Source organism: Furipterus horrens, unplaced genomic scaffold (genome assembly GCF_987537825.1).
Source record: "Furipterus horrens unplaced genomic scaffold, mFurHor1.1.pri manual_scaffold_4, whole genome shotgun sequence".
NCBI lineage: Eukaryota > Metazoa > Chordata > Mammalia > Chiroptera > Furipteridae > Furipterus > Furipterus horrens.
The window spans coordinates 62,424,432-62,448,033 of NW_028327174.1; the positions used below are offsets into that span (position 1 = coordinate 62,424,432).

At 39.9% G+C, this 23,602-nt stretch overlaps 1 protein-coding gene across 1 annotated transcript in view; it reads right to left on the reverse strand.

The window, feature by feature from the left end:
* Window positions 1-15,228, reverse strand: part of GNS (glucosamine (N-acetyl)-6-sulfatase) — a 45,403-nt gene extending 30,175 nt beyond the window's left edge. Inside the window, exons 1-6 of the mRNA XM_090273557.1 lie at window positions 14,896-15,228; window positions 9,442-9,501; window positions 6,324-6,530; window positions 3,101-3,166; window positions 2,622-2,720; window positions 996-1,163 (exon numbers count right to left, since the gene is read on the reverse strand). Of these exons, the coding sequence (XP_090129683.1) occupies window positions 996-1,163; window positions 2,622-2,720; window positions 3,101-3,166; window positions 6,324-6,530; window positions 9,442-9,501; window positions 14,896-15,078 (783 nt within the window). The 5' untranslated portion in view covers window positions 15,079-15,228. The remainder of the gene's footprint in view (window positions 1-995; window positions 1,164-2,621; window positions 2,721-3,100; window positions 3,167-6,323; window positions 6,531-9,441; window positions 9,502-14,895) is intronic.
* Window positions 15,229-23,602: the final 8,374 nt, after the last annotated feature.

Genomic DNA, 23,602 nt, shown 5'->3' on the forward strand with positions numbered 1-23,602 from the left:
AACTATGATTCTCAAAGCGTTCTTCAGTTAATATGTTTGAGAAATGCTATATAGCATGTTGCCCTGTTGGAAATTCATGTTAGAACATGAATAACTGTGAGAAATCCTGTAGGAGTGACTTGTTTAGCCTGAAGTTTCTACAATTACTTGATCATGGGAACTCATATCAAAAAAATTTTTTGGGGACACAGTTTGAGAATGGCCCTCTAGTTTAAAAGCTCACTCAGCTTTAAAATCATATTTAACATGTTTACAATATTCTAGGCAATACACTACATGTTTCTGTATGCTTTAATACATAGAATAGTTGCATGAAAATTGGAAGTTAGCGTCTGGCTCATTGGAGGGTCACTAAGCTAGAGGGTGACAGTGCTCAGTCTAACTTCAAGATTCAGTCTTTCTACCACTTCACAACCAATTAAGATTTCTGGGTACTGGGCATGAGGCAGTAGAGGCCTTCTGCTTTTGAACCAGTGAATTGCCAATCTCCTGTGCCAAGGGAAGGATAAGTAACTGACATGAGTCAACTATTTAGGTTGTGGCCCTTCATTATATTGCCTGCTTTGGTTAATTTCTCAATTTCCCTTTCCAATCATATTGCACTGTGTCATCCTTCTTCTCCCTGTGCCTCAGGCCTGGTGAAGGCCACCCAGAGGAGGGTGCTGTAGGCCTAGCTTAGCCCCAAGGGACATGTCTCAGCCACTGCCAGGCAGAGGAGAGCCAGCACAGAGGTTATTGGGACAGCCTGCAGTCAAGAAAGATGGCATCTCTTTAATATTCCCTCTGGACTCTCTAGCTGCTCACTGGATGTGTGGCAAGAACCTTAGCTGTATTTCTGAGGCAAGTTTATACTTTCTATCCTACTAGAGATAGGTGTAATTACCTTTAAAAGATCTGGAAAGAAAACCAATTATAGAGCTCAAGGGCTCTCTGACAAGTATATTATACAGTTAACTATACTGAGTATGGCTAAATCCAAGGATTAGGGAAGCTACCATTCCATGGATGTTGAAGTTCTTGTTCCTTGGTGCAAAGACATTCTGGAAGGTCTTCTGGTACTGAGGTGCGGCTGTCCAAGGTGAGTGAGGCGCTGGAGTGGAGATCATCATGAAGAACGGTTCAGAGTTGGACTTGTAGTCCAAGAAGTCCAAGGAGACATTAGCCTGACATATACAAAGATTTGTCATCTCCTACCCTACCCACTAATTGCAGACTTGACAGATACATGTTCTCTGGTGAACAGAAGGGACAGGATTATATTAGCTTTTAACAAATATCAGCACACAATCTACGTCATAGGCAAATGACAAGCATGCTGTTGAAGTATTTGGCTTTTAGTTAATAATTACAATAAAAAATTGAAAAGCACACTATCCTAATAGGCAATTAAGATGTCGATGATTTTACATGATCAAAAAAGTGTTATGGCTCCCACTGGAAAGAAATAGTAATTTGGCCATTTTGGTATTAACTTACATTAATGCAGATTAGAGTGTATACATTTGGTGCCTTAAAGAATATAGAGTCAATTTAATTCACAGCAGTGGGACAGGTGGATTAAATTACCTTACTCTCACAAAAATATGTAGACAGCAGATATGAATCATAAGTTATGTCCAAACAAATCACACCAAGGCTTTAACTGATATGGACTTATATTTTTCATTGGCTTATTTGGAGATGAAATACGAAAATGAAAGCATCCCATATACATGTTATGTATTTAGTAAATCTAGTTGATTTATATCTTCATTTATTCCCAACACTAAACTCCAACAGAAGTGACTTCATGGATTTGCTATCGCCACCCTGCCCAGCAGCTGACTCCTGCCTTGTGAGAAACCTGCACTGCAGCATGCCGGGCACACTCTGCCCAAGGCCCCGGCAATGACTCCTGCTGTCTGTGGCATCTCCCCCAATCTGGACTCACTTCCACCTACTTCAGGACTGTGCTTAAGTGTAATCTAAGTAACCCCCACTCCCTGCCTTGTTTCTCTAATTGATCATCATCTAATAAAGTAATCAATGAATGTGTGCGCGTGCACACAAACACATGTAAATAAAATCTGCCCCTAAAAAGTTACCTTCCACAGAATCGAGGACTGTGCTTCATTTAGGGCCTAACACCCAGTATCATGGGTGCTAAAACACTAGGTGAAAGAATGCTCTAGGGAGGCCTGTCATTAGAAACACCTTAGATAGGAAAGTCCCAAATTCACCCCATTTTAGTATTTTTTATATACAATACCTGAAGAACTCCCATACACCTGTCACCCCCACCCTCATGATGAAGCTGCTATCTTGTAGCTTGTAGGTAAAACTGGGGTCAAGAGTAGGAACCCTTACAAAGTAAAACGTCTTCAAATAATCTCTACAGTCTCAGACAGTAGCCTCTGAAAAAGGGATTTGTTGCCAGAATTTCAAGAACATTATCTGAGCCTGGCTTATATACAAAGAAAAATAATCCCAGGAGTTTTTAATCAGTTGGAAATAGTCCCTGACAGTTAGATCGAGTTATTATTCATTCACATTACCCAACATGAACAAATACAACTAAAGGTTTCTAGGCAGAGTCTTTAATCAAATGTGAGCCAAACCTGTAAGGAGTTTCAGTAACTCACCAAAACATCTGTCAAGTAGTCCACACTGTAGTTTTCACCATGCTTTCGTGCCTTCCCATTGATAGAGAGTGTGTAATTATAGTATTTAGAATTCTTTTCCTATTAAAGAGAGGAAAGTAAAATTCATTATGATATCAGCAAACAAAATGAGAGTTAGAAATCATGCTAGGCTAACCTATGCTGTTTAAATAGTGATTAGACATTAAAAAGGTAATTACTCAAGTCATATTGAATTGGATTTTTTGACTAAGGCTTTAATTAACTACTAGCATAGTTTCAATAATATGTCCTACTTTAAAAAAAAACAAAAACAAAACAGGAGTGGATCAGGTAGAACAGTGAAAGAGTTTTCTTCAAGGAAATAAAACAGTCATAAAAGCAAACCAAGTTATGTCAATATCAAAGCCTAATCATAAAGTAAATATATTTTGCATCTGTAGGGCTATGTACAATTGTCATTGAGTTTCATAATCACTCACCAAGGCATACCAGTAACTCCATCCCAGAGGAACATGTTCTAATCCACCTGCATCTGGGGCGCCATACTGAAAAGCAAGACAAGCAGGGCATTAGGAGTCCTTAGACATGACGAGGTCACAAAGAAACAGTAAACTTGTAAACTTTTTCAGAACAGTCCCTTAAACATGGTAGGTGCAAGCTTTTCCCAAACACATAAACCAGCAAAAAATAAAGACCACTATAATCCTAGGAGCTTCTGAAGCAGGAGTTAGCAAACTATGGGCCAAATCTAGCCTGCCAACTGTTTTTTTTTTTTTTTTTAATATATTTTACGGATTATGCTATTACAGTTGTCCCAATTTTTCCCCCTTTGCTCCAGTACTGCCCAGTACCCCCTTCCCTCCAGCAATTCCCTCCACCTTAATTCATGTCCATGGGTTGTGCATATAAGTTCTTTGGCTTCTCCATTTCCTATACTATTCTTAACATGCCCCTGTCTATTTTGTACCTACCAATTATGCTTCTTAATCCCTGCACCTTTCCCCCTATTCTTTCCCTTCCCCCTCCCAGCTGAAAACCCTCCAAATGATCTCCACACCTATGATTCTGTTCCTGATCTAGCTGTTTGCCTAGTTTTTTAGGTTCAGTTGTTGATAGTTGTGTTTGTCATTTTAATGTTCATAGTTTTGATTTTCTTTTTCTTAAGTCCCTTTAACATTTCATATAATAAGGGCTTGGGGATTGCTGTGGACCAAGTGCGAGAACCAAATGGTTGGAGACAACCAAATTAGAATTTAAAGAGCCTTTATCAGCTGGCTAGCGACTACCCACTCTCACTCCACACAGGGATTCAAGTGAGTAGCCCTGAGCCTCAGTACAAAGCTGCTTATATAGTATAAACCTATATTGTGGGTTGCTAGCTGGGGTAGTAGCACAACACAACCGTTATAACTACGGGCAACTTAAATAACAAAACTATAGAATATAACATCTGTTGTGAAGCCAGGTGAGGTGATGTTGTTCTAAGGGTGTCTATGCTTGGCTGATACACGACTTGTTTGGGGGCAACTGTCCCCATGGGGTTTGCAACTACAAAACTAACATTCTGTACTTGTTTGGGGGCAACTGTCACGGGGGTTTTGCAAAAATTTTCTACTCTAGTTCAAGCTCCAGCACAGTGACGATGAACTCCTTTAGCTTTATTGTGTCTGGGAAGCATTTTACCTGCCCTTCCACTCTAAATGATAGCTTTGCTGGATAAAGTAATCTTGGCTGTTAAGTCCTTGCTTTTCATCACTTTGAATATTTCTTGCCAGTCCCTTCTTGTCTGCAAAGTTTCTTTGGAGAAATCTGCTGACAGTCTTATGGGACCTCCATTGTAGGTAACTCTGCTTTTCTCTTGCTGCTTTAAAGATTCTCTCTTTACCTTTAGCCTTTGCCATTTTAATTATGATGTGTCTTGGTGTGGTCTTCTTTGGGTCTAACTTGTTCAGGACTCTCTGTGCTTCCTGGACTTGTATGTCTATTTCCTTCACCAAATTGGGGAAGTTGTCTTTCATTATTTTTTCAAGTAAGTTTTCAATTTCTTGCTCTCCCTCTTCTCCTTCTAGCATCCCTATGATTCGAATGTTGGCACTTTTGGAGATGTCCCAGAGTCTTCTTAGTCTCTCCTTGTTTTTTTGAATTCTTGTTTCTTCATTCTGTACTGGTTGACTGTTTATTTCTTTATGTTCCAATTCATTGATTTGAACCCTGGCTTCCTTCCCTTCACTGTTGGTCCCCTGTAGATTTTTCTTTATTTCACTTAATGAGTCTTCATTTTTCCCCTTAGGCTTCTGCGATAGTCAGCAAGTTCTTTGAGCATCATTATCACCAATGTTTTGAAGTCTGCATCTAATAGTTTGGCTATCTCTGTTTCATTTATTTCTTTTTCTGGGATTTTGTTCTGTTCTTTCATTTGAGCTATACTTCTTTTTCTCCTCAATTTGGCAGCCTCTCTGTGTTTGTTTCTGTGTATTGGGTAGAGTTGCTTTGACTCTGTGTCTTGGTAGTATGGCCTAATGTAGTAGGTGTCCTGTAGGGTCTAGTGGCACAGCCTCCCCTATCACCCAAGCTGGGGGCTCGAGGTGCGCCCTTTGTGTGGGCTGAGTACACAATCCTCTTGTAGTTGAGACTTGATTGCTCTTGGCAGATCAATGGGAGGGAATCATCCCACTCTATTTCAACAAAGTTTAATACTGCCCATTTGATGCAGAATCTAATCCTTCAGAACTAAATTTTTGTTAAAGAATTTCTAATTTTATGTATATATTAGATGATCTTTAATATGCAAAGTCGTGTAAGTTCTCTTTATGACCCATAGCCTTAACCTAATAATCTAGTACCTGTACTTATTTCTCATGATCTTTATCAAATAAGTCATGTTCCTTCAAACCCACAAGGTTGCAAATTCCCCTAATTATTGTGGGAAGGGCGAGAAGTAAAAGAAATTTCAGATCAGACATTAAGGTCTCTAGCAAACACAGATAAAATATGTAAGAAAATGTACATCTCCTCTTTGTCCTGAACTCCCAATTTTACTTTAAGATATTACTCCAAACACTCTAAAATACATCATTTCCTTTAAACTTGAACTCTTGACTAAAAGCTAAAGCCAGTGTGGTGGATGTGAGGCCATGAACCTGTCCTTGGCAGATCACAACAAGATATCTCTCCATCCAGGCCCAAAAGGTCAGCACATCAACCACTCAGTCACCTACTTTAGTGGCCTGACTGTCCCCAGCTCTGGGTGCTTTCTCTTTATCACTGATCTGTCCACATTTTGTTCCCACTTTTCAGGTTAGAAAATGGATTAAGCATAAATTGTTGTAATTCAGGAAAGATACTATGAGGAAAATATTTTTCATTCTGATCCCAATAAAGGGGTAATGGAAACAAAGATATCATGACAGCCACATGACAAGAATTGAGTAAAAAGGGGAAAATGAATCACACAGCAGCAGTCCTAGGATTTTTCAGTAAGTGATCCTGAGATGATTTAAAAGAAAAATAACTACAGTACCCTAATGATGTAAATATGTTCATGTAAGTTCTTATTTACGGACTAGGAAAAACAACATTTGCCAAAAATCCCTTAATGTGACTTGAATGGATACTTATCAAAAAACAATTAACGTGAATTATAGTAATTTAGATTTAAAAAGCTGTTCTTTTAAAAGGGAATAACGAGATCATTCAACATACCTCATTTAAGTATTTTCCTGCAAAAAAGGTTTGATAACCACACATTGATCTGAGAATCGCTGGGAAAGTATTTGGTTCTTGGATCTTCTGCCAAGACTTACTACTGCAGTTTCCCTCCAAAGTGTTGTTAACAACATGATGGTTATGTGGATACTTCCCTGTCAGGATACTGGCACGGCTTGGGCAGCAAAGAGCACTTGGCACATACTGTAAAGGAAACAGAAGCAAAAAGGACCAAGTTACACAAGAAAGATGGGTTTCTCATCATTTCTAAAGAGAATAGAGAAAGCTGCTCAATACTCTTAACTTCAAATTCTAGTTTCCCATGGAATATTTTCTTTACACATGACACACTTTTGTGTTGCTTTAAGTAACATAGCAGAGATAGTAAAGCAGATTAAAAAAACCAAGAGAACAGATTTGTTTTCACCTAGCTTGTTTCTACAGGATAACATGTTGTTCTAACCTCATCTCAAAGAAACTTTTACATGCAAGGAGCACAGTGTGGTGGGAGCCAGGTATTAACCAAAGATAAAGAATACTACTTGAATTTAATGTAGCTGAGAAGTAGGGCAACATTTTCAGGCTGATTTTGTAGCTTTATATAGTTCCTATATCACTTTATACATGGAAGACAGATTTTTTTCTACTTTAATTATGTTTCTCTTAGCTATTATCATCAACAGACTTACCCCTTTCTACTCAATAAGATTTATATAACTTTTAATACACATGGTCAAGTCAGTTTTTAGAAAGGTAATACAATACTAGCTTATACTTGCACACCAGCAGGGAAGGATCATTTGAGCACACCTTTGCCAGAATTACATATTATCCCTTTTAAATACTTAGTATTTATTTGGCTTTTCATATCGGATTGACATTTTTAAATATTGGTGAGGGTGAACATTCTTCATGCGCACATAGACCAACTGTGTTTATGTGAATGGTTTGTTTATGCACTTTGCACATTTCTTCCTCCTGGGCTACTGGCTTCTTGTTACATAGAATCTGAGTTAAGGAAGGATTCGGTCATGTTACAAATACTTCCCATTTTTTATGTTTGCCTTTTAATTTTGTTAGATGGTTGACTTTTGTTATTTTTACATTGGTAACTCTTTTAATTCTTCCCCTTTTTTGTTTCCTGATCTATTTTTTGGTCAATACCATATTGTTTGCTGTATCTTCATATTACATTTTAGTATCCTGTAGAGCAATTTCTTCCTCGAAAAAAAGAAAATTACCCTAATTGTTCTAACCTACTTATTATCCAAATAACTTTGGATTTACTTAATTCAGCATAAAAAAATCTTATTGGGATTCTGATTAGAATAAATATTTTATAATCTTGTGTCTTTTCGTAGAAAGTAATGTGCATGTCTTATTAAGTATTTTTATTATATCATCCACAAAGTTTTGTAACTTAATTTATATAGGTCTTAACCATTACTGGCCACCACCAGCTATTCCTAGAGTCTGTATTTTCCCACTATGTGAATGGGATCTTTTCTCCCCACATATTTCTCTAATTGGTTATAAGGAAGAAACTTTTTAAAAATTTGTTTTTCCATTTCTACCTTACTAAATTCTCCTGCTTTCTACATAGAAAATCCAAACAAGTGGGAATTAATAATTTTGTCTTTTCCCAATATTTACTTAATTCCATAAGACTATGCCAACAACAAGACAGTTCAGAATAACATTAAGTGAGAGGTATTATGCCTTTACCTCATCTCTAATAGTGGTGACCTGAGTCTTTTGCCTGAGCTATAGGTGTGCTACTTGTCTGAAGTATTCATAAGGATGTATTCCTCCAAACAGTTAATAAATTACCAGGAAAGGATGCTAAAATTTCAGGGGATTTTCAAGCATCTCTTGAAATGAATATTATATATAATTATCAATCTTTCAACTACTGATTCCACATTGGAGGACAATATAAAAACTACGATTATGTCATACAGTCAGCCTCTGTATCTGTGGGTTCCGCCACAGATTCAACCACCTGTGAACTGAAAATATTCAGAAAAGAGAAGTTATGTTGTTGCTGATGTAGACTGTGTAGTTAGATCTATGATGTGGTTGCATCTGTACTGAACATGTACAGACCTTTTTTCTTGTCATTATTCCTTAAATAATACAGTATAATAACTATTTACATAGCATTTACATTATATTAGGTATTATAAGTAATCTAGAGATGATTTAAAGTATACAAGAACATATACACAGGTTACATGCAAATATAATGCCATTTCATTTACGGGACTTGAGCATCCATGGATTTGGTATCTGAAGGGGTGGGGGGTGGTCCTAGAACCAATCCCTCAACATATACTAAAGGATGATGGTACTTACTATAAGTCAGGCAATGATATAAGTGCTTGTTTTACATGTGTCAATTCACTTAACCTCACAAAAACCCTAAGATAGGTTTTAGTACCCCCAAGGGCCAGATAGGTTTATAGCTTGCCCAAGGTCACACAACTAGAAAAGCAGCAGAGAGCATTCAAAACTAGGCAATCTGGCTCCAGAGTCAGTGCTCTGAAGCACAGCGCTGTGCTGCTGTTCGGTGGATTTCCTGATATTAAGCTAGGCTACCGCTTGCTTGTGTATGTACATGGTTCTTTAATTTGTTAGTATTCGGAGTTTTTGCATCTATGTTTAAATATATATACATATATTTATGTTTTACACACACACACGCACACAGAGTTGTTGTTGGTTTTGTTTTGTTGCTATTATCTTTGTCAAATTTGGCTATTAAGAGTTAACTGGGCTTTGTCAAGTGGCCTGCAAGCTTTTACCATGAAACAGTATACATAGCATAAATGTTATTTGTTTCTTACAATCTATTTTCAAACCTCAGTCAGGTTTGAAATAAAATTCCCTGAGTTGTAGATCAGACTGGCTTAGAAAAATACCTGCAGTTAATCTTCAATTGGTGATAAATAATATTTCAATTAACAGACTTTATATCATATTAAATAAAGTCCTTCCTTCAGAGCAGGCATTTAACTAGGAAAAATTCCACAGAGACTACCCAAAAGAGAGTGTTTCTTCTTAGAACACAAACACAATTAAGGTCTAACAAAATTAAATTAGCTTCAAAACTTACAGCGCTGGAGAAAGTCATCCCCATTTCTCCAATGAGAGCCTTGGTTTTCTTCAGTGGTGTCTGTAAAGTAAATAATTATCTGTTAAACTATTTCTTCCAGTAAAGTACAAAACACAAACCAAAATCCGTGGGTTTTGCATATTAACTCAACCTCTTACTCCCAACCTATCAGTTCCATCTAATACTAAGAAATAGCCAAGAGAGTGATTCTGGAGGTGAAACAAACAGGTTTAGTTAGTCAGTTCTTTCCCATGGAAAGTTCAGCTTTTCACAATGCTTGCAGGAAGGGAAAGTTCACAACCTAGGGCTCTGTTTTAGCAATGCTGATTTGAATGTAATGAAATGTTGTGCCCTTGTCTCACTTGTCACCAGCCCCCTTATGAGAGAGGGCAGAACCAGTTCCATTAATTCTTCTTTAGAAGCAGGATGTGGGAAATCATATAAAAGGAGCCTTCCCTCTTTCAAAATAGTTAAAACACTTAGGTTCTGAAAGCCAGCAAGGCCCTGAGGCTCAGAGACTAATTCAAATATCAGACATTCAGTGGTGAAGCTCAGATGCACACTTCCACTATAAACTCATGGTCCTCTCTGCACTAGACAAATCATTACCTCAGGTAAAGACTTGAAGCAGGTGGCAAACAGGTATACACAGAACCCTGTCAAGCAAAAGACTAGTCAGAAGTTACTTTCTTTATATCCTTGCATTTATCTTTTGTTTAAAATCTAAGACCCTGACAAATATAGAGAATACTTAATATCAAATCCTAGAGTGAGGAAAAAGGTGTGAAGATGGTCATTTAAGTACAAATAAAAAGGAACATAAATCTGAATAAATAATCTTTATTAAGCAAGAAAAACCATTGAAGAGGCTCATTTTAGTTGTATTATGAGTCAGTAAGCCCCTATTGAATGCAGCTTTAAGTGTATTTTGTTGTATAATAGTTCCTTAAGGATAATTCAAACATATACCTGTACTGTGTTAACAAGAGCCTCATTTTCAATACTGTATAAATGACTTTTCCATTGTTTTACAGATAGTAGAAAACCTAAGGAACCCACAAGCTCAGAAGGATAAGAATTATAACTTATTCAAGAGGAGCTTTGATAATTTCATGGATGCATAACAGGTACCCAGGAAATGCGAGAGATACATAAGGTCTTTGGTACCCTTCAGAAGCAATGTTACCAGCCATAATCTCCCATAAAACATCACTAGGTACTACCCTCAGATACAGAACAACTGGCTGAATAAAACATGAATTGGATGAAGAATATGAGTTACAGCGAGGGCAGAGGGAGGGGAAATAAGAAAGTAAAGTGTAAGGTGAGGAAAAGGAACATGTGAGTTGATGATATCAGACTTAATCATCAAATAGTCTGGTAAAAATGCAAAGTTACTGACGAATATCTGATTTACAATAAGACTATACCGTATGATTATAAAACATCTGTTAAACACTTAATGTGTGCCAGGCACTGGTCTTGGGGCAATGGTGGACAAAAGATAGACGGTCCCTGCTTTGATGATCCTTGTACTCTTGGGGACTTAAACAACTAATGGGTAAATAAACAGTCATTTTGGGCAGTGAAAAGTGCTATGAACAGAGTAAACTAGGATGATGTGCTTACAGAGAGTGGGAGGAAAGGTGGAAAATACTTTAGATGGTGGGTCAAGAGTGGCCTCTTTCAGGAGCTAACCAGTACTGAGAGTCACGTGATGAGGAATCAGACATGCAAAGGTCCAGGATAGACGCTTATAGGAGTGAATAGCAAATAGAAAGGCTGCGAGAGAAGGAAAGAGACACAAGTGAGGGACAGAAAGGGCAGTGTGTCAGAAGCAGTGCAGTAAGTAAAGGGGAGAATGGGATAAAGCAAGGTCAGAGTTAGGCAGAAGCCAGAGGAGGATGTGGGGCTGCACAGCAATCTAGAGTTTAGTGTAAGAGATTTATATGAATAACCTTAATCTAAATTTAGACTACAAATAGTAGTACGAGTGATAAATATAAAATCTGTGCTTAAAGTCCCAAACGAGAGACCACACTGCACTAAAAATGTGTATGTGTGTCCATGCTAACATGGATCCTTAGCAAAGCTGATAACGGGTAAGGCTAAGGCCATACAACATTCTTTATGAAGCAGCCAGTCTTACACTTGCAAAGCAGAATCCCTTCAATAAAAGTCCTAAGGAGTCATTTACTTTCCTAGTTCCCAGGTATATATACCAGGGCTCTGAAATAAAGTTTTGACAATTCTGATAATTCCATAGCTAACTTTTCCTTTTTCAATGGAAAAACATTTTGCTTTAAGCAGACATAATGTATTTATTCTTCCCCTACATTTCACTTGAAATTTTTACCAAATATTACTTTTTCTAGAATGAATGATTTTACAAAGAGCAACCTGTGAAGAACAGTATGTCCATCACACCATAATCACTTCAAATAAAAGCAATAAATAAATAGATAGGAATAATTCCCTGGGCAAAAACAAAAACAGAGAACTAAATATGAAGTCTCACAGATGATACCTGTTAAAGATAATGTTAACACATAAAAGACTATTTCAGAGATGAAAGATTCCACATTAAACCACAATCATACAAGTGTTATAATCCTTTGATCTGAGTTAGTCTGGGGGATTGACTACTATTTATTTTGCCAGCAATAGTGGCAATTCATAATCTTAGGGGGTAATGGACCTCTCTCTCTTCACAAAAATGAAGATAATAAACACAAAGTATTACATGTAAATTAAGGAGTTCCATGACCCTACTGGTGCTCCTGAATGTCACCTGAAGAATCTGATCTATGGTATAACTATGCTGATGTGGGCATGTGGAATGACACCTTTAAGTCAGTATTATTACTGTATGTTACCCTGGCTGGTTTGGCTCAGTGGATTGAGCGTCGGCCTGCGAGCTAAGTGTCGCTGGTTCGATCTTCCAGTCAGGGCACATCAGAGAAGGAAAACTCTGACTCCAAAAAACCTCCGCTGCCTTGCGGCATACCTCTTCAGGGGAAAGGCTAAGGGAGTAAACCCCGACAGAAAATCCGGAGCCAGAGTCCCTAAGGCGGTTTGACGTTGTAGTCTACACTGGCAACTCCTGCGGCGCACCTGAAGCCAAGCTGTATTGACTCCGTCTTTCCCTTGGACCCTTCAGCTGCGAAGAGAGGGGGGGGTCTGCTGCATGGGCAACAGCAGACCCTCCATATCACCCTGCCCAGGCTCTGTAGCTTCAGCTTCACTGGAGAGGACACTCCAGCGTCATCGCAAGATGTCGATTCAACACGGGAGGAGACAGATACCGTGTCACTCCCGAGTCGGACTGCACAGCCATTCTCGGCGGTGCAGATACTCTTAAGAAGCTATACCATCGTCTCTCGAGACGGACGGCTGCCGATAATTACTGTATGTTTTAACAGGAGAAAAAACATGGGGTTCTGAGATCATAAGACACCAGGCTTGGTCTCTCTTTAGCTATCTGAACTTTGGCCAAGTTACTTAACCCCTCTAAAGTTTAGTTTCCTTTTAAGACAAGGACAGCACCTACAGCAGAGGACTCCTGTCATGACTGAAGCACAAGCAGAAATCACCTCCCACTGGCTCCAAGCAGAATCTCAAATGCTGTTATTGTCTTAGTTCTTCCCCTTCAAGTTCTATGTGACAACCAATCATAAAATATTCTGGAGAAGTCTACAAGAGAAGCAAAAATTCTCTGGAGTTGAAGCATTAAATTCAACTTGTTCCCTCCACTCAACGTGGGCTCTTCTCTCCAGTATAAACTGACACCTATAAAAAAGAGTCTGCTATGGTTTAAAGCAGCAAATATGATTAACACATTAAGGGGAAGAAACCTCAAATACATATACAGTACACAGACCACATCTGTGGTCTACAAAAATTAAAGAAACTGAATTCTGAACAACACACCTTATATTTAAGTGATGAGTTTTGTTTTCAACAGAGATGTGAAAGCTTTACCTTTTAATTATGCTATAACCACTACACTATTATTAATTTTTGATAGAGGTGGCTTGTTTTGTCTGGATAAAATACCTTTTAAGAACAGAGAAGAGCTTTTCTTTTTTTCTTTTTTAAAAAAACAAGTAGTTTTGTGAGGAGGGCAAGTGTAGCTGTTGGAATGACGGGAAAAAAACAAAAAAACACAAAATAAAATCCAGAAGGGCAATTAAGTCAAGACTCTTCAACGTCAATGTGGCCGAGTAGAAACTAAAAGGCAATGAGGCATATGTGGCAGGAAGTGTGGAGTCAAAAATGCAAGCATCTTAAACATCAGCTAGAAAAGATTCTCATACTCTTGAACACAGCCCTGAGGAAGAAATATTTCAATTCACATCCCAGAAAGATAAATACAGATATATGGATATGCTTACTTTTACCGTCCGTACCACACAGATATTTTCTATTCTACTCCATTTCACGGGAAAGTGAAAATGCTGGTAGTTACTCACCAAACTGATTTCACAACTCACTTATGGGCTGAAATCAGCAGGATGAAGGGCACTGAGCTGGGGTGTTACCACACAGTAAAAGTTAGGAACCTCTTGCCTGACTTGTTTTCATAATCTCAGCATTTTGCTGAAAGCAAAGAGAACTGAAAGGAAGAATGTAATAAAGCACTTGTTCTTAAAAAGAGGAATACCATAGCCATGATCAGAGCACTAGTCAGGATTTTGACCTGACTGCCTCAACTACACGCCTTGGGCAAGCCACTTTTTGGGCTTCCATGAGTAGACGTCTGGGTGGATACTCCTGAGGGCCATAAACTAAAATAAAGAAGTAAAATTAACTCTGGGAGAAAATGAAGTCCCACGACAACACCCATTTGATATAAAATACAACACTATTAGTCTTTAATGCATCAGCCAGGTGTTCAATTGAGCTAATTGGATTTTCTTGATTCTTGTGTGGCAAAGCACACCCTGAATAGTTCGACAACCTACCTACCAGATTAGTTCATTTCAGCACTCATTTTATAAATATCAGGCACAGACATTGTACCCAGGGGCAAAGGCAGAGGTGGCCTAGGTCCTCACACAGGGGTCTGGACTTGTCCTCTAATCGAAAGATAGTCAAGACTTGCATACTCTTAGCCAACACCTGCTCCTCACTGGTTCAGCTCATCCCTAACTGGCGTCCACCTGTGTACCTTGCGATACTAACGCCAAGTCCGCAGCAGTCAGGTCCAGACGCCAAACTCTGTGTAGCGCGTGTATGTGTCCATCTAGAAGACACGCCGGAGTGATAAGAGGAAATAAAACCCCGAGGCCCCTCAGACCTGCGAACAGGGCCTGGCGTGGCAAAAGCAAACCTACCCCCGACTCACGGCAGCCAGTTCAGGGAGCCAGGGTGGGGATAATGAGAAAGGAGAGCAAGAAACCAGGGAGTCAGCCCGAAAGCTAGAGGGGCGGGGCAGAAATAGACAAGAGTTACCATGCCGCCGAGCACTTCGTCCTGGTCGTCGGTGAGGAGCAGCACCACGTTGGGCCTCCGAGAGCCCGCCGCCACCCGGGAGACCCCCAGGCAGCAGCCCAGCAGAAGCAGCGGCAGCAGCGGTAGGCTGCAGGAGGGCAGGTGACGCCGGGGCCCACCTGGGGCCGGAGGCAGAAGCCGCATGGCGGACAGGGGTTCGGGCGGGGGAGGACCCCGGGACCGCGTGTTGGGACCGGCAGGTAGCTGAAGGGCTAGAGGCCGAACCGCCGCAGGAAAGGAAGGTTGTACAGTGAAGGCCGGCGGCCGGAGTCAGGCGTTTTCTCCCCGGGCGCAATCACGTGAACCGGGCGGGGGCGGGGCGCGCCGTGAGGTCACGCGGGCGGCCGCGGCGGGGCGGGGCTGCGGGGCGGAGGCGAGGGATCCCGGAAGTGGGCCGAAGCTGGGGGAGAGTCCGACGGAGCGCGGGGCCCTCGCATCGTTTCGGCTCAGGCTCGAGCTGGGTTCTGGTAGGACCTATTTCTGAGCACTTGGTGCAAAAATTAAAACGGAGCGAAGATAAGATGAAAAGGAGGCGGGAATTGGCCAACAGTAAGCGATTAAGAGGAAGGGCTGTTGGACCTACCAGATAGCAAGATCAGCGGGTGGGCAAAGTCGGCTTTACCATGCTTAAGCCCCAAAGTCAATGAACACGAATTGAGGACCCTTATATTTAATCGGTTTTAATTTTCTTTCCAACCCAGCTCTTAAATTTGGAGTTGGATTCCAAGTCAGCTCTCCTAACTCCAAGCCTGGTTGTGTTATTCCTCAGTTGTTAATAGTGGTTTGAAACAAACCAACAATTGAGGGTATCCTTATAGCCTAATAGTCCTTGGTGAATCTGTGAATATTTACCCTAAGATTTCTCGGTGAATTTTTGAAAGCCCTCTTAGAGGATGTTGGAGGATGTGTACTTTGAAACAAAACGCCTGAAACATCATGGTCACCCAGCCACATTAAGTACTCTTTAGGGGGAAAGTTCCATGAAACTAGGGCTCCAAAAATGTATGTGGCGACGCTAGGGCAGCTCTACCATGCCCCCTTTGCTGAAGTCTGAAAACAGAATCATTTGCAAGATGAGCTGTCAAGCCTTATTACCAACTCAGAATAATAGGCTGTACCTCCTGGCTCCTAACAGTGTATCTTCTCTGAGCTGGATCATTCAACACAAAAAAAGTCTTTTAAAACTTGTGAAACCACTATACCATAAGGTAAAAATAACTGTGCAAGTACTTCAAAATGTCATATATGCAACTATAAGTCTTAGGCAAAAGAAGTTGCCCCAGTTTTTTACCTGGCGGCACCTTCTGAACCAGCAAGCCAGAAAGAAGACCCCTTGTAGAACCAAGTTGAGTCAAGGAGACGGAGATAAAATTTAGGGAGGCTGAGGCAACTGGAAGTTTTGTGGCACAGTCCGAAAGAGGGGGAGGCTATGTAGATGAAAAGCTCCATAAATCTTCACAGATATCCTTTTGAGACTTCGCTGAACACCAGGGTGTGCATGCATAGGATGAAGGCACCATAAGGTAAAACAATGAGTAAGAAATAATAATTCTCAAAGAAGGTGGAGATGTTTGAGAACGAGCAACTGTACACCTATGATAACAAAGTTTAAATACAAGGCTCAAAATATCAAGATGATCTGTAAGAATCAGAACTTGCCTGCCAAAGATCGCTACTCTTTAAGGGAAGACTACAAAATCTAAAGACTCAATAATATGAAATTCACAGTGTCCTGCATCCAATGGAAAAATACACAGACCCCCAAACAAGAGAATACAACCAATAACCAGGAGAAAAATCAGTCAATAGAAACAGATAAATGACAGATGAAGGAATTAACAAGTCAAGGTGTTAAGACACCTACTATTACTATATGTCATAATATAGTTTAAACGGATCTAGACTGCGCATCCTACAGAGCATCATTTCCATCTGTCACATTGATGACATCATGCTGATGAGGCAGGGTTAACAGGAGGCATGCTGGAATCTCACATGACACATGCTTCAGAGGAAATAGACCTTACGAAAATTCAAGGACTTGGCACTTCAGTAAAGGATTTTAGGGGTCCAAGATGCGCCAGGACATTGCCTACAGAGTAAAAACAAATTGCTAATCTTGCATTTCTTAGTACAAAGAAGGAAGCACAGTATTTGGTAGACTCTTTGTCTTCTGTATGCCACCCATCCTACCTAGGAATACTGCTCCAGCCCATATGGAGTAGTTCTCCTTTCTGCAGTTTTACTTCCTGAAGTTTTAATTGCCCATGGTGAACCATGGTCAGAAAATATGAAATGGAGAATTCCAGAAATAATTCATAACTTTTAAATTGCGTGCCATTCTGAGTAGCTTGATGAAATCTCACACCAGTCTCTCTCTGCCCCACACGGGGTGTACATTCCTTTGCCCAGCATACCTTCCAGTTAGTCATTTAGTAGCTGTCTTGGTTATCAGATCTACTGTTGAGGTTTCACAGTGCTTGTGTTTAAGTAACCCTAATTTTACTTAATAATGGTTCCAAAGCAGAAGAGTAGTGATGCTGGTAATTCAGATACACCAAAGTGAAGTTGTAAAGTGCTTCCTTTAAGTGAAAAAGTATGTATAAGAAAAAATATATAGGGTTCAGTATTCTCCTCAGTTTCAGACATCCATTGGGGGTCTTGCAACATGTCCCACTCCCTGTATCATGTCATGAAAGGCTGCCAGCTTTGAGTGGTGCCTGGAGGAAAAAAGTGTCAGCAACAGACAGAGCTGGCTACATAATCTGTGGGGTCCAGTGTAAAATAAAAATGCGGGGCTTTTTGTTTAAAAAAAGGAAAAAAGTGCCATGGAAGATACTAAAATATAAAGCTTTTTCTTTTAAAAATACTAAATTACTTACAAAATGCATGATATAGTGATACAGGAGTAACACCATAATCTTACAAAATGAAAAAATATTTTTGGTGTTATAATTTATATAATATAATAAATAATAATTGATATCTTGATTGATTATATGATTCTTCTGACTTGTTTTCCTGCAAAGTTATTTCTTATGCCATCAAAATATATACTTTTAGCAACTTCATATTTTTTAACAATTTTTATTCATTGATTTTAGAGCAAGGGAAAGAAGAGAGAAATAAAGAAATATTGATATGTTGTTCTACTTATTTATGCATTCATTGGTTGATTCTTGTGTGTGCCCTGAGCAGGGATTGAACCCATGACCTTGGTGTATCCGAACAACACTCAACGTGGCCGGGGCTTACAACTTCATTTAAAAAAAAATTAATTATTATTTATTTATATTTAGAGAGCTGGGAAAGGAGAAAGAGAGGGAGAAAAACATCCTTGTGTGATTGCCTCTCACTCGCACCCCCAACTAGGGGTCTGATGTGCAACCTAGTCATGTACCCTGACTGGGAATTAAACCAGCGACACTTGGCTCTCAGGCCGACGCTCAATCCACTGAGTCACAGCAGCCAGGGCTTACAACTTCCTTTTTAACTAATATAATTGAAAGCGGTGTCCGTTGCTCTTGGCAAATACATGATTGGCAATCATTTGTTTAAATCCTCACAGAAGGATATGTTTATTGATTTTAAGAGGAAGAGAGAGAGTGAGAGAAAGAGAAAGGGAAGCATTGATATGAAAGAGAAACATCCATTGGTTGCCTCCCACTGGGGATCGAACCTGCAACCTGGGTATGTGCTCTAAAAGGGATGGAACCTACAACCATAGGATGATGTTTCAACCAACTGACCCACATAGCCAGAGCTCAACATGCCTTTTCATGCATTCTGTCACTACATCTTCAATTGCAAGGAAAATTAATTTTAAATTGTTTTCATCATTAACAAGTGTTTTATCTGGAGCATCATGTGAAAATAATGTTCTTTTCCATCAAATGTAACAGTCTTTAAATTAATTTCTATCCATAAGCTTGTGGGTATTTGAGTTGCTATGTTATGTAAGTTTCCGAACTCTGAGAAATTCTAATAATTCTCTGATATGCTTTGTTACAGTGTCCATATGCATGCTTTGGGGGGAGTAATAATTTATTGATAAAGTGTATTGTCTGAAAGCTGGCACTTCCTCTCCCAGCTCTAAAATATTTGTGCAAATGTTACAACAAATGGGATTTGGGAACAGACAGGCAAGCTAGACCCCCACAGAGGTCCCAGCACTGGCATTATGTAGAATCCCTTCTTTCTACTGCTGTTGCCAACTGCTGCTTCTCCACTGCTCTCTCCACTATTGCTGGGCTCTGATCTTTGCCTTGAGGTCCTGAAGCTCCCTGGACTGCCCTGAGGCATGTGCATGTGACAGTCGTTTGATGTCTAGCTGCTGCCTGCTGTATCCCCTGACCTGGCTTATCTCCTCTGCTTCTGTGTATGTTCCTCACCATTGGACTTCACTTAGAACATACAAGTTCAAAGATAAAATTGTTAATAATTTCAGGATGGTGACAAGAAAACATTAAGCCAAATATGGAGACCTTCTGAGAGTGAGGCTCTGTGCAACTGCAGAGGTCACACCTTGAAGTCTGTCCTAGTGGCAGGTCCAACCTGTGACACAAGTAACTCTTCTGCATGTGTCACACACTCTGGAAGACCCTATGGTATTTCAGGTGTCAGTGGTAGGAAAAGATGCAGTCTGGAATAAGCCCCAATAGGAAAATCACAATACACGTTTTGGAGCAGGGTCATGCTATCCAGAGCAGGAATTACATGTCTTTGGGAAAACAGCTCCTAGTGTACTAGACCCTGATAGAGATAGAACTCTTGAGTGTGAGGGACCAAATGATCATGAGTTGGGTCCTCTTGGATCCACCAAGTTATAAAGTTGGTCAGGATCTGCAGTAAACCTACATAAGATGAAATGGTACATCCAGAACCAAGCATGAGCAAGTACCCCAGACTCCTATATCGCTCATCATGCTTATCCCAGTACTCCTCGCTCAGCTCACACCTAGGCTACTGCGTGGCTAGGTGAAGGAGGAGGAGAAAGTCCGAGTTTGGTTTATACATAGAACAGCTTGGCATACGGGTGCAAGGTGGAAATGATGGTAGTTGCATGAAGGCCTTAGTCAGGTTGGCCTTGAATGACAGTGATGAGAGAAGAGCATCCTAATTGTTAGAGCTTTGGTTGCTGCATCTGACTACCCAGTTTGTATGGAAGAGAAGTGGTCTGAGGTTAGAATATATACATGGACTCATTGGCAGCAGTGAATAGCCTTGGATGACAGGGGATGAGCCAGGCAGGAAAATGACTAGACGATTGGAAATAGGGAGCTCTGGGGTTGAGACACGGGAATGGACATATAAGAATAGGCACAAGTGTGAAGGTCTTTGTATGACATGTTCACACTCACCAGAAAGCATTCACCACGGAAGAGGCACTGAACAATAAATTAGACAAAATAGCTCAGTCATTTCTTAACCAGTCTTTGTTAGTGGCTACCTACATGTTGGCATGAAGGCCCCTCACTCTCAAAAAGCGTCACTTGAGTACAGGAGAGAGATCAGAATTTCAGTTCCTAGCTACTATGCATTGAGCAATCACAACTTTTCTTTTTACTACTGCAAAGGAAAGGTTATATTCTGTTATTTTGAAATCTAGTGTAATAATTAAATATTAAGCAGGAGTCAGAAGATTTACAAAGTTCCTCTAAGCACTCAAGTTTTATGATTTAAATGTCATTCAACATTAATAGCTCTTATTTGATTGTCTATTATATATTACTATGCATTTCCTAAGGTCTGTCTAATGCTTGATAGCTTTTACAAGTACCAAAATCCTGTTTTTATCTCTCATCCCAACTTTTTGGATTGAAAAAATTAAAGTCTTCTTCATGTATAGTTATTAAACTGAAAATAGAGTTCATTGTATTCCAAGCATGTAAAATTTTAATGAGCGGATCTTATGAGCAGAAGTGAGCTACCATGAGAGAAGCTGAAACACAGCAAGCTTTTGCATTTCTCTTGTGACTTGGGAATGAGTAATCCTTGAAGGATTAAAGTAAAAGGTTAACTGCCAGATTTTACAAATCAGCCATTCCAAGAATAATCAAAGCTTTTGTCAAACCAATTCAGTAGTGTGTCTGCACATGTTGAAAAATGATTAAATTATCAAAAATGTTGAGAATCTTCTTAAGGTAGCTTTATAATGCAAAATGGGTGTCTGAAGATTATTGGCAAGGTCAGAAATAATTTAAATGTTCACAGTCTGTAGCTTGCTCACTAGATTTACACAGATTGCATTTGATAGACTATAGTAAGCTGTACTCAACTTCAGTAGATGCTTCTTAGTTCCTTGTAAATATAATGCAGTATTGGACCTTATATCAGTATAAAATAAATATAGTTATTTAAATATTAAAATTAAAGTTCCAAACAAATTAAAATACTGATTGTTATCAGTACCATAATTAACCATAGTAAATTTAATTTTAGCTATTATCTTTATTTTTAATTATATTTTATTGATTATGCTATTAGACTTGTCCTAAGTTTTCCCCCTTTATACTCCTCCACCCAGCACCGCCCAGTCCCTCATGCAACTCCCACACCGTTGTTCATGTCCATGGGTCATGCATATAAGTTTTTTGGCTACTTCATTTCCTACACTGTACTTTACATCCCCATGGCTTTTCTGTAACTACATATTTGCACTTCTTAATCCCCTCACCTCTTCACCCATTCCCCCACACTCCCCTTCAATCTGGCAACCATCAAAATGCTGTCTGTATCCATGATTCTCTCTGTTCTTGTTTGTTTAGTTTGTTTTTTAGATTCAGTTGTTGATAGATATGTATTTATTGCCATTTTATTGTTCATACCTTTGACCTTCTTTAAAAAAAAATTCCTTTAACATTTCATATAATAAGGGCTTCGTGATGATGAACTCCTTTAGTTTTTTCTTGTCTGGGAAGCTCTTTATCTGCCTTTTGATTCCAAAGGATATTTTTGCTGGGTAGAGCAATATTGGCTATGGGTCCCTGCTTTTCATGACTTCAAATATTTCTTGCCAATCCCTTCCAGCCTACAAAGTTTCTTTTGAGAAATCAGCTGATAGTCTTATGGGGATTCCCCTGTAGGTAACTAACTGCTTTTCTCTTGCTGTTTTTAAGATTCTCTCTTTATCTTTAACCTTTGGCATTTTAATTATGATGTGTTTTGGAGTGGGCCTCTTTGCATTCATCTTGTTTGGGACTCTGTGCTTCCTGGACTTGCATACCTATTTCCTTTACCAAATTAGAGAAATTTTCTTTCATTTTTTTCAGATAGATTTCCAATTTCTTGCATTTTCTTTTCTCCTGGCACCCTTATGATGTGAATGTTGGAACCCTTGAAGTTGTCCCAAAGGCTGCTTATACTGTCCTCATTTTTTAAAATTCTTTTTTCTTCTTGTTGTTCTGATTGGTTGTCTTTTGCTTCCTTATGTTTCAAATCATTGATTTGATTCTCACCTTCATTCACTCTACTGTTGTTCCCCTGCAAATTGTTCTTTGTTTTAATTAGTGTGTCCTTTGTTTCTGAGTGGATATTTCTTATGCTGTTGAGGTCCTCAATAAGTCCTTTGAGCATCCTTATAACTGGTGTTTTGAACTCTGCACCTGATAGATTGCTTATCTCCATTTCATTTAGTTTTTCTGGAATTTTGATCTGTTCTTTCATTTGGGCTATGTTTCTTTGTCTCTGTGTTTTGGCAGCCTCCCTGTGTTTGTTTGTATGTATTACGTAGAGCTGCTATGACGCCCTGTCTTGGTAACATGGCTTAATGTAGTAGGTGTCCTGAAGGGTCCAGTGTCACAGCCTCCCCTATTACCCAGGATGGGTACTTGAGGTACACCCTTCATGTGGGCTGAATACAGCCTCTTCTTGTAGTTGAACCTTGATTACTGTTGACAGGTCAATGGGAGGGATTTACCCAGGCCAGTCAGATGCAAGAATTGGCTATGACCACTGACTACCACCCTCCACCCTCCATGAAGATCATCTGTGTAAGGGCAGGGTGGGAGTGCTCTGACTTGGTCTGTAGCTGTCCGCTGGGTGCACAGACTCTGGGGTTTCCCAGGTTGTGCCAGCCAAAATGAGCCCCCACCTGTGTTCTGCCTGGAGTCACCCTGCATAAGTTATAAAGCAATCTGAGATGACTGCTACTTGTGCTGAGCTTGGAGATTTCCAGGAGAAGCCAAGCTGTGAATCTAGGCTGGCTGCTGCTAGTGCTGGGCTTGGGGCCACTTAGCAAGTGTACAGGAACTGGAGCTCACTGAGGCCGGTTGTTGCTTGTTTAAGAGGATTTAGGAAGTTGTGAAGCATGAGCCAAGACCTGCCATTCATATGAAAAAGCCACTGTTAACGGTGGTAAGTTGGGTAGGACAGAGCGTAGGAATCTCCAGGGATAGGCAAACAGTATTAGCCAGGTTGTAGAGTCTCAGATATGGCACCCATCTGTCGGCTCTGTGGCTCTGTGGGTGGAGGATTCAGAAAGGGGACAATGGCCTCTGCCTTCCTTCCTGTCTGAAAGAAAGCTGTCCCCCAGCTCTCTCCTTGATGCCAGACACTTCAGTTCCTCCCTGTATGCCTCTGGTGCCCTTTAAGCTGCTACTGCGGTACTGGAGCTCAGAGGGAGTGAGTCTGAGTAAGTCTGTGTGGGTTCTGTAAGGGGAATTGCTTA